We start from the raw sequence: 11,260 nt of genomic DNA on the forward strand, positions 1-11,260 counted from the left end.
TCAGAGCCTCCGCCTTAACCGAAGGGGGCTGGAACTGGAGGCGGGGCAGGGCCGGGGCCAGCCTAGCCCAGCCCAGGAGCTCTCCCGCACCCTGCGCGTCCCACCCCCGGGACTCCAACCCGGAACTACGGGACGCTCCCCTGGGAAGGACGCGGCGTCCGGGGTGTCGCGGCGGGCGGGCAGGTCGGGTGAGTTCTGGGATCCCCCAAGTCGGACGGACCTCGGGCAGGCCATGGAGAGCCCCCCTGCCCCCTACCTCAGCCCCCGCGTGCGGTGGCTGGGACGGGACGGGGCCGGGGCGGGGGCGGGGCCGGGCAGGACTGTACGGACCAGACCTGTCCAGGCGCGTCTCAGGAATGCGCCCGGCCCCGCCCGCGCTGACCCTCTTTCCCTGTGGTCCAGCAGGCTGCTGAGCCGGCGCGCTGGCCATGGCCCCCCCAAGGAACGTAGTCAAGATCGCCATCCAGATGCCGGGGGCCATCCCGCAGCTCATACAGCTGGACCAGGTAACCCGGAGCCGACACCTGGGCCCGGGCTCGGCCTCGGACACGCCCCGCCTGCCTCCTTACCCCCACCCCCACTCTTGTCCTTGGTTGCCCCAACCCTGGCACTCCCGAGTCATAGGGCCATAGGACTTGGGACCAGAAGGCACCTTAAAGACCATCTCGTTGGAGCCCCTCATTTTACAGAGGAAGCCACTGAGGCCCAGAGCCGTGAAACGTGCCCATTGCCCTCTAGCTCCTACCGCCCTGCTCCCTCGGGCTGGCCAGTGTGTTCTGCCCAAACCCTGCTGTTCCCCGCGGGAAGACCACTAACCCTCCACCTGGAGGCCAAGGTGGGTGACCCACTGCTCCCCCCTGCAGGCCAAGCCCCTTGCGGCAGTGCTGAAGGAGGTCTGCAGCGCGTGAGTTCCCAAGCCTCTTGTTGGGGTGGGCGCTGGTGGGATGGGAGGAGGGACTCCGGGGCTTCTGGGCTTCGGGATGGTGTAGGTGGGTCATGGATACTAGACTGAGGGCAGCTCCCTCACTGCAGCTGGAACCTGAATGACCCCGAACACTACGCCTTGCAGTACGCTGATGGCCATCGGAAGTACATCACTGAGAGCGTGAGCACTGACCTTCCCTCCAGAGACCTAATCCCCTGCTCACAGACCACCTTACTGAGCAGCTCTTGTTGGCATCAGGCCATGCTCATTCACCCAAGTCCACTGACTCCAGCTTTCCCTTTATTGACCCCCCATCAATAACTTACTCTACTCATCTCAGCCCTGACTCATCCACTTTCCTTGAACCCCCCCACTCACTCCCCAGACCACTTCACAAACTCCTCAGTGACCTGATAGTTGATCTGGTCACTAATGGGTGACTCCCCTAACACCTGATTCCTTACTGCTGCTCCTGTAATTTCAACCTTCTTTCTACCTTTCTCCATCTCTTCCAGAACCGCTCGGAGATCAAGAATGGGAGCATACTTTCCCTCAGCATTGCACCGGTATTGACTCCCTGTCCCCATCCCACTTCTATCAGCCATCTCAAGCCCCTGGCTCACTTCATCTCTGTGCCAGCCCAGACATTTAAGGCCTGGAATTTCCCTTGGGTTTCTCCTCTGCCGGCCCCCACCCTCTTCAAGTCAGGCATCCTCCAATCCTCCTCTTCCTGCCCTTAGGACAAAGAGGCGGAGAGACTTTTGAATGCGCTGCAGAGTGGAAACCGGGAAGTAAAGAGGGAAGCTCTGAGCCGCTTGGCACGACTGGCTCCTGATCTGACCTTTGCAGGAGAAGTTATTAACCGTGACGGGCTTCAGCGCCTGGGGGCCATCATTGAGGATGGGGATGAGTGAGTGGTGAAGGGAGAGAGCCGGGAGGGGGCCCCTGGGCATCCCAGCCCATCCTCCATCACTTTCCCTCTTCTAACAAAGAAGATGGAGAAGATCCGTAAGGTGGCTGAAATACTCTGTGAGTTTGTGAGATTAGAAAGAATGCTTCACCTGCCTCTGCCGCTCAGTAGCTGGGTGATGACCTTGGGCAGATTTTTTTTCTCTCTGGGCCTCAGTTTCTTCCTCTGAAAAGTGAATGGCCCAATCCGAATTGGAAGGAACATGAATCCAACCCAGATTTCACTACTTAGTTTTTGCATGAAGAACTCTGATGGGAGGAACCCACGCCCTCCTAAGGCAGTTGTGGTTCTTTTCCCTACTAATTGGTAGGAAGTTTTTCCTCACTTCGAGTCTACAGTCCCAACTCTTTGCTTCTATTTCTACCTCTGGGATCAGTGACAAGTAGTTGGATCTCTCTCCAAATGCATATATCCTCAAAAACAGCTATCATGCCCCTTTAACTCTTCTCTCCCCCAGCCTACACATTCTCAGGTCCTTCAACTGAACCTTCTTTAGCATGAGGTCCTTCTCCTCTGGACATTTACCCAGTTTATCAAATCAATGCCCTTCTTAAAATCTAGAACTGAGAAAAATACCCCACATGTGGCCTGACCAGGGCAGAATACAGCAAGGCTCAAACCTTTCTAAGTCCAAGGCACATTGCCTGTCTTAAACATTGTGTTTTTGGTATCTTTTGTTTTTACATCACCTTAGTATAGGAATATATTCTCCTCCCCATCCCCCAATTTCCATTCTAGAGCTAGTCTGTGTAACAAAGAATTTAAAAACTAAAAAAACTAACCAAGGCTGAGTCTGAGAGTATGTTGTGATGTCCCATACCCAGTTGTCAGCCCACCTCTGCAGAAAAGGGCGGAAGATGGCATTTTCTCATATCATCTTTGGGGTCAAGCTCGGTCATTAGACTTGCATTTTCAGTTTTTGTTGTTTTTCTCTGGTTTCTATTTTTGTGCTCATTGTTTATATTGTTTCTCTAGTTCTCACTTCTCTGCATCAGTTCATAGAAGTCTTGCTGTGCTTCTCTGCATCTACATGCCGTGGTTGAGCTGTTTAATGGCCATTCGATGGAACGTGCCTCTCTTAATACTGTCTAAAATGTCATGGCCTTTTTTGTCTACTAAAACTCTTAGATCCTTTTCATATGAACTGTCACTTCACCATTGCCCCCTCTTCCTGCACGTTCCCCAGTCTTGTACTGGCCAAGTTGTTGTTTAAACCTTGCGTAGTACTTGACTCTTTTCAGGCTGACCGGGATCTGTGATTTCCTCAGCATAGGAAACTCTTTCCATGGATGGATGTATTGTCAACTCATTAATTAATAGTTAATTAATAGTCTTAGAGATTTTCCTGAGGCATTTCAAAGTTGAGTAACTTGCCTACGTGACCACAGTATGTTGAATTCAAGTCTTTCTGACTCCAAGACTAGTCTTCCATCTACTTTGATGCCTTTCAACTTCTATCCCTGTTAATGTTTATCTTATTACACTAAGAGGCATCTAGATTGCACAGTGGTTAGAGCACTGGGCCAGGAGTCAGGAAAACCTGAATTCAGATCCTGCCTTGGATGCTAGCTGTGTGAACCTGGACAAGTTACTTTGTTTGCTCCAGATTCCTCAACTATAAATGGTAGATTTGTGAGGATCAAATAAGGTAATCTTTATTAAAAAACAAACTTAGCACAGAACCTGGCACTTAGGAGGTGCTTATTCCTTTCTGCTTCCCCAACTCTAGTGTGTTCAAAATCTTTATGGTTCCTGATTCTGCCAACCAACATGTTAGCCACCCCTACTAGCCCTGTGTCATCTCACGATTTGATGAGGATGCCATTTCTGACTTTATCCAAGTCACTGATAAAGATGACAAATAGCAGAGTAGATTCCTGTGGAACTCCACTAGAGACCTCTATAGAACGGGCTATCAGAACTATATAGAACTAATGAGCACTCTTGTGGCCAGCTCTTCCACAAATTCTGAATCCATCCAGCTGTACTATTGCCCAGCCTCTGATACCCTCTTTCTCCTAGAATGACAAGAAGAACTTGGTCAAGTGATGTGCTAAAATTACATCTGAACTTATTTCCCTGATTTAATTAGCCTTGTCAAAAAAACAAAAGGAAATGAGGTACATCTGGAGGGACTTGTTATTGATGAAGTCAAGTCAGCTCTCTGTGACTACTATAGCCTTTTCTAAAAGCTCACTAACCTGCCCTCCCTTCGCATAATGACTTCTTGAATTTTGCTAGGAATCAAAGACAAACTCACAGAGCTTAGTCTGTGGATTCCACTCTCTTTCCTTTTTTGAATGTCAGCACATTCACCTGATGATGTTTCTCATTCATCTGGACCTCACTAAGGGCAATTCCTCTGCTAGTCTGTTTCCCTGCTTATCTGGGGTCCCTAGGAGCCATTTTCATGTTCTCTTTTGTGGTCCAAAGGTCATTCTCAGAGGAACAAGCCTTGGTCTGATAAGGGATGAGTAGTCCTACCTTCTCATTGTTGTCAATTATCAGAGCTCTTTCCACCTGGAGCAGAGATTTCATTCTTTCTCTGAATCTTCTCTTTTTAGTTAAATAAACTGAGAAGGCTCTAAGGTTGTGGAAGCAGGGTTTTGGAAAGACCCCTGGATTTTGAATCAGAGAAGCTGGGTTGAAATCCCAGTTCCACCATTAGCTTTATGATCTTGGGGGAGTCACTTCTGGGCCTCATGTGTAAAATGAGGGGACTGGAGTGGACTCCTGTAATTTCCCATGTTTTTTCTTCCAGCCTAGGTGAGGTCTTGGCCCATGGACTGAGGGCCTTCTCTGAGCTCATGGAGCATGGCGTGGTGTCCTGGGAGACACTCAGTAGCAACTTTGTCAAGAAGGTGTGGACACAGGGAGAGGGCAAGCGTTTAGGGAGGGATGGGATACGTGATGGAGACAAAGGGAAGGTGGCTGAGGAGATCTTGCAGCTTGGCTGGGGGAGCTGTTATTCCCTCTCCATCCTGTCCCCCAGGTGGTCTCTTATGTGAACATGAATCTGATGGATGCCTCAGTGCCTCAGCTGGCGCTCGGCCTGCTAGAGAGCCTGGCGCTCAGCAGCCCACCCCTGGGCCAGCTTGTGAAGCAGGAGGTGCCCCTGGAAAGGCTGCTGGTGCATCTGCAGGTGTAAGACTGCTCCAGAGCTCTGAAGGCCAGGCGGGGTGCAGGAGCAGGGCTTGGGGGTGGCGGCTTGGGGGGCTCGATTCTGGTTGACACCTTCCTCCATCTCCTCTGCTGTCAGGCTGAACCAGCCATTGCAGACCAAAGCCATGGCCTTGCTTACTGCACTGCTACAGAATGCCAGCTTAGCTGAGCGACAGGTGAGGGCGAGGCGACGGTGGGGGACCCAGAGGGAGCCGGGGAGTGGAACACTTGGGCCTTCCTGGGTAGATTACAGGGTGGCCTATGTGGGGTTCATTCGTCCTGCTGTTTCTCTCTCTCTCTTCCCCTCCTAGACCATGCTGGATTTCTTAGGGCAGAAGAACCTTCGCCAGTTCATTTACAAGGTGAGTGGAGATGGGAGATGAAACGAGCTCTGGCTTCCCAGTTCATGGGAGCTTGAAAGCAGAGAAGTCCTTTAGAGGTTATCTTGTTTGAGTCCCTCCTATTTCATGATGAAACTGAGACTGACATTTTATGGCAGCAGATTCAAACCTACCACCTCTGTTCCCAAACCTGGCGACTTCCCGCTGCCTTCTCTGGGAATTCTTTGCTTAAGAGTTGGAAGGAACCTATGAGAGTGAACACCCAGTTTTCTGAGAGTTGAAGCTGTAATATCCAAAGCCTCACATCTGGTGGCTGACCTGTTATTAGAGCCAGGGCATAGATTCTGGGGGAGTTCATGTTCTCTGTGGACAAGCAGTGGACCAGTGTGGGCATCAAACAACCCCCATTATGACTCTTCTACTTTTTTTTCCCTTTAAGGCAGCTAAGTGGTTTAGTGGATAAAACACCAGGCTTGGAGTTAGGAAGACCTGAGTTTAAATGCAGACTCAGATACTTATTAGCTGTGTGACCTTGGGCAAGTCATTTCACCTCAGTTTCCTCATCAGTAAAATGAGAATAATAGTCCCTACCTCCTAGGATCAAATGAGATAGTAGTTGGAAAGCCTAGCATATTGTAGGCACTGTATAAATGCTCATTCCCTCCCTTCCCCCCTTTCCTTGAGGTCCACCACCAGGAGAAAGGGCTTCTTAAAGTTTGTTTTCTCTTTTTATTGTCAGAACATTATTCACAGCCCAACACCCCTTGGAGATGAGATGGCTCACCATCTGTATGTACTCCAGACACTCATTCTGGGACTTCTGGAGCCAAGGATGCGGACACCACTAGACCCTTATAACCAGGTGTGGACATCTGTACAGGCTGGCACTATATGCATTCAAGATTTGCTCAAGGGTGTTTGCCCTTGTCACACAGGGTCGACTTATTTCCTCCTCCCACTCTCAGGAGCAGCGGGAGCAGCTGCAAGCCTTGCGCCAAGCAGCCTTTGAGCTGGATGGGGAGTCCCAGGGCAGTGGACTGAGTGCTGACCGTCGCCGATCCCTCTGTGCCCGAGAGTTCCGAAAACTCGGTTTCTCCGTGAGTGATCACCTGCCGTTCCTCTTCCCTACCATCTCATCGTTCCTGGCTCCTGGCCTAATGCCTCTCCACCTGTCCCTGCCTGTGGGGCTTCAAAGATCTGATATTTGTACCTTTGCTTGTCTGAGTTCCTCCTCCCATTGAGGTATCTCTTATCTCCTTCCCTGACCCAGAACAGCAACCCTGCCCAGGACCTACAGCGAGCCCCGCCAGGGCTGCTGGCCCTTGACAACATGCTTTACTTTTCCAGCCATGCACCCAGTGCCTACAGCCGGGTTAGTGACTGCAGGCCCTCCCTCCCTTCCTCTGCCCCATCTACCTGGCCTTATTCCCTTCTGCCAGTGCCCCTGCCACCCCAGATCCTCTCTCCCGTCGAATCCTTCTGTCCTATGTGCTATCCCTCAGTCCCCATGTCCACATCCCCTTACCTGGATCTAGTCTTATGCTCCATCTCCCTGTCCTCCTCCCCCCTGAGCCTCAGCCCTTTCCTGGGGGTTAGACAGAACCTCTCCTCTTTCCATCAGTTTGTGCTGGAGAACAGCAGCCGAGAGGACAAACATGAGTGTCCCTTTGCCCGGAGCAGCATCCAGCTCACTCTGTTGCTGTGTGAGCTGTTGCACATTGGGGAACCCTGTGAGTTTGTTTCCCCCTGCCCTGTTTCCTGATATTTGCATTACGTATGGGACGTGGGGGAGGAAGGTGGGCAGAGTGGTCCCAACACTGCATACCTCGTTTGGGCCTCATCTTCCTGGTATTTCCCCATCTTCTATACCCTCTCCCTTTCAGGAAGGGGCCCCTGGTCAGCTGTAGGGTTGGGCGATCTTGGCGAAGGGGTCCGGAGGTTGGGGGAAGTCTAAGAGCCTGATTGAGTGATCTTACTAAGCTCTTCTCCCTCCCTCCCTTCATGCCCTCCAAGGCTCTGAGACTGCCCAGGACTTCTCTCCCATGTTCTTTGGCCAAGACAACAGCTTCCAGGAGCTCTTCTGCGTCTGCATTCAGTTGCTCAACAAAACATGGAAGGAGATGAGGGCCACCCAGGAGGACTTTGACAAAGTGAGGGAGGAAGCCTTCAGGCTGGGGATGGGAAGAGGTGTTTGGAAAAAGGGGAGCCATGTGGATGCTGAGGGGAGATTCATCCCCAGGTCATGCAGGTGGTTCGGGAACAACTGATTCGGACCCTTGCGTTGAAGCCAACCTCTCTGGAGCTGTTTAGGACCAAGGTGAACACCCTCAGCTACAGCGAAGTGTTGAGGCTCCGGCAGACCGAAAGGATGCATCAGGAAGGCACAATGGCCCGACCCATCCTGTGAGACCCTTGAGGAAATGGGGGGTGGTGGTGGTGGAAAGTAGTGCCCTGGGCCTCCCCCTCACTCAGGCTTTCCCCCAACTCCAGCCCTGGCTTTGATGCCCATTCTGGCTACTGATAATGAGAGCTCATGCCCCATAGCTCCCAGTGACCACAGAGGTCATCTCGCACCAGTCCCTCCTTTCAGACCTAAGGACATCAGAGGCCAGGAGACATGGAGTGACTGTCACATAATAGGAGCTCCTTTTTGGGGGGAGTCTGGTCTATGGATCTATGTAAACAGCTGCCTTTATTGAAGGAGAGCTGTAGCTGTTGGGAGAAGTGAAGGACTGGATTTCAGTCCAGGTCCTGCTCCCACTGAGGCTTCCTTGGTCCCACCCAGGGGGTGCCATGAGCTGACAGCCTTTCTAGCAGCCCCCTTGTCCTCCTTTGGCCACAGTCTGGGGAAACCTAGGCCTCCTCAGAGTCACACATTTAAATAACTGAAGGGAAAGCTAAGTTTCTAGTGAAAATAAAGATGTATTATTTTTTTCCAAATTCACAGACACCCTGAAATCTACCCAGATACTTGGGGTTAGGAATCCTGCTCTAGACCATACTCTGTGAGCAGTCAGCCCCTTGCTCCTTCTCCCCTTAGTCAGCCCCATGCCTCCTTGCCCACAGGGAACTTCGGGAGAGGCTGAAGCCAGAGCTCTTGGGCCTGATCCGTCAGCAGCGGCTGCTTCGGCTCTGTGAGGGGACACTTTTCCGTAAGATTAGCAGCCGCCGGCGACAGGGTCAGTGTGTCTAAGCTAGGGGCAAGGGGGCTGGCAGGGTTGGTGTGGGGAGGGGAGAGAGGGCCTGAGATCAGCTCATGGGAGGGGTCCTAGATCACAAGCTTCCCTCTTACTCCACACCTCCTTTCCCTGTCCGTGCAGACAAGGTCTGGTTCTGCTGTCTCTCCCCTAACCACAAGATGTTGCAGTATGGGGACGTGGAGGAAGGAATGGCCCAACCCTCTCCAGAAAGCCTGCCTGACAAGCGTATGAGGGTCTCCCGTGACACTGCAGGAGGGATCCCCATGGGACTGCCACTCTCAGGGGTGGGACCCCAAGCTCTGACTCCCAAATCTCTCCAGCCTCCCCTTCCCCTTCCAGGGTGATCTTTGATAACCACCCCTACTTCTCTCCACAGTCCCTGTGGCAGAGATGAGGGCATTGCTGCTGGGCAAGGACTGTCCCCACATCCGGGAGAAAGGCTCTGGGAAACAGAACAAGGTGAGGATGGGAAGGGAGGTGGCTCTGGGGCCCATCTGCTCCCTGGGCAAGAGGCAGGCTGGCCTTTGTGTTGGTGCAGGATCCTGCCTTTAGTATCTGAAACTTTACATTCCTCCTCACCTGGGACTGCAGAGGAGAGTGTGTTCTGTAAATCTTGAGTTGCCATGTTAGTGTGACCTCTTACTGGAGAGGTTGCCTTGTATTGGTCAGATGGCTGGCCTTGAAGGTGAACCATGGCATAGCATGTATGACCCTGTGATGTCACAGCCTTGTTTCCTCATCTATAAAATGGGCATGAGGCTTGAACTGCCAGTCTCACATTACTGTTGGGAGGAAAGCAGTTCTGTAGACCTTAGAGTGATAGAAAAATGGAGGTGCAGCTCCTCATGGCTCACTGGCTTGCCTGCCCCCCCTTCCTCCCTCCTTTGGGGCCTCACTGCTGCTCTCTTCCCTTTAGGACATCTGTGAACTTGCCTTCTCAGTCAGCTATGATGCTGGGGAAGAAGAAGCCTATCTCAACTTCATTGCTCCCTCTAAGCGGGAGGTGAGTGCTCAGGAAGGGTCAGTCTGGCCATGGGGATGGGAGGCCTGTGAGTAGCCTAGGAGGGGGAAAAGGGCTGAGGGTTCAGCTCTCAGTCTGAAGAAATGAATTAATGTGGCCTGGTCTCTAGTTCTGCCTGTGGACCGACGGGCTGAGTGCCTTGCTAGGTGGGGCCATGGGCAGCGAGCAGACGCGGATGGAGCTGGAGCTGCTGCTGGCTATGGAGACTAAGCTTCGGCTGTTGGAGTTGGAGAATGTGCCCATCCCTGACCAGCCACCCCCTGTCCCCCCGCCACCTACTAACTACAACTTCTGCTATGACTGCAGCATTGCTGAACCTTGAGCCTGGCCTCAGAGGCTTGGGGAGGGGAGGGCGTCTGCCTTCAGATCACTCTCAGGGAAGGGGATGGGGCTCCCCTGTGCTGGGCCTCTCCATTTTGGTCTCACCCACTTCCTGTTAAATTATTGGAATAAGGTGGAACCTAACTTTTCCCCACCTCCCTCTGCCTAGGAAAAAACTGCCAAACCTGCTGCTATTAGGGTATAGGGAGGGGCAGTCGCACAACTGGACAACTGATCAGGTAGCCATTACTAAGAAATAAAGCCTGCTCAATTCCTCAGGCCTGTGTCCTAGACCCTCTGAACTGAGACAGGAGAGGGTGGTATAGGGAAAAAAGCCTGGGTTTAGAGGCCAAGGGCCTGGCTTTGAAATCTCAGCTCTGCTCCTGGGTGAGTCTAGGCCAAGCCATTCTCACTCTGGGCTTTGCTTTCCGGCTGGTCACTACGGTTCCTTCTGGCTGTAAATCCTGTGATCATTTGGGGTTCTGAAGTGTGGACCAGCTAGAGAACTAAAGCTGGTCTTGTGGGGCTGTTCCTGGTTTTGAAGACCCTTTCCAGGAGGCTTCCAGATAGTACAGAACTGGGACACTTGTAAAGCTTTCCAGGAGGGCAGCACTCACAGGTTGTGGGCAAATCACTTTCCCTTCCCAGACCTCGGTTTCGTCATCTGTAGAATGAAAGGAGTTAAATGGATGATCTCTGAGGCTTCTCCCAGTTCAAAGTCCTAGGATCCTTCTGCCTGAGGACCCACGATGTAGAGATGAGACCATAGATTTTTAATTTTCACAAACCCAACAAAGAAGTCGGTATTGGGCTGGTCACAGCACTAAGGAACTGGGGGAGAAGCCCAGATTCCCCACCTCAGAAGCAAGGTTCATTTGTAAACTAAGGCAAGTGATTGAGATTTGAGAAATGGTTAGCAGGAGACTGAGGCCAGGCACTCAAACTGTTCCAATCCCTAGGACTCAGCCTGACCATGCCTATGATATCAGGCCTGGCCTCTGTGAAAGGGGCAGCGGAGAACCTGAGCAACCCCTGGGCATTGCTGAGGTTCTGCCATTTGAGCTGAGCTGGAGGCTCCCTTGGAGGTCAGGGTGCTGAGCCAGGGTCAAAAGGGCCAGAGGAACATGCTGCTTCCCCACTTGGGCTTCAACAAAGGCTATGGAACAGATGCCAAGGAAGCAGAACCCCTGAGAGATTCCTTGGCTGAGAAGAGGGGAAGTGAGCAGCATTTGTTCTTCTTGCTCCAGGAAAAATGGTGGGAAGGTGAGGCGCCCACACTCAGGGCATTGGGCAGCAGGATGCCAAGGTCCCAGGGGACAA

General features: G+C 52.3%; 1 protein-coding gene across 5 annotated transcripts; it reads left to right on the plus strand.

Moving 5' to 3' along the window:
* Nucleotides 1-78: 78 nt before the first annotated feature.
* On the plus strand, nt 79-10,218 carry ELMO3 (engulfment and cell motility 3). Of its 5 annotated transcripts, none has more exons than XR_011972836.1 (21): nt 79-188; nt 406-506; nt 864-904; nt 1,033-1,105; nt 1,441-1,491; nt 1,666-1,835; nt 4,657-4,756; nt 4,888-5,039; nt 5,155-5,233; nt 5,369-5,419; nt 6,138-6,260; nt 6,364-6,495; nt 6,669-6,770; nt 7,020-7,128; nt 7,412-7,548; nt 7,638-7,801; nt 8,465-8,577; nt 8,719-8,882; nt 8,975-9,057; nt 9,515-9,601; nt 9,729-10,218. XR_011972836.1 is itself a non-coding variant. In XM_072636020.1 (21 exons), the coding sequence occupies exons 2-21, from the start codon at nt 429-431 to the stop codon at nt 9,939-9,941; spliced, it is 2,163 nt and encodes a 720-aa protein (XP_072492121.1). In that variant the 5' UTR covers nt 79-188; nt 406-428; the 3' UTR covers nt 9,942-10,218. The 5 variants fall into 5 exon arrangements, 4 of the variants coding, with proteins under 4 accessions (XP_072492121.1, XP_072492123.1, XP_072492122.1 ...); XM_072636020.1 differs by having other exon boundaries at nt 8,719-8,823; XM_072636022.1 differs by having other exon boundaries at nt 7,647-7,801; nt 8,719-8,823.
* Nucleotides 10,219-11,260: the final 1,042 nt, after the last annotated feature.

The sequence above is a fragment of the Notamacropus eugenii genome, chromosome 1, assembly GCF_028372415.1.
Source record: "Notamacropus eugenii isolate mMacEug1 chromosome 1, mMacEug1.pri_v2, whole genome shotgun sequence".
In the NCBI taxonomy this organism is placed as follows: domain Eukaryota; kingdom Metazoa; phylum Chordata; class Mammalia; order Diprotodontia; family Macropodidae; genus Notamacropus; species Notamacropus eugenii.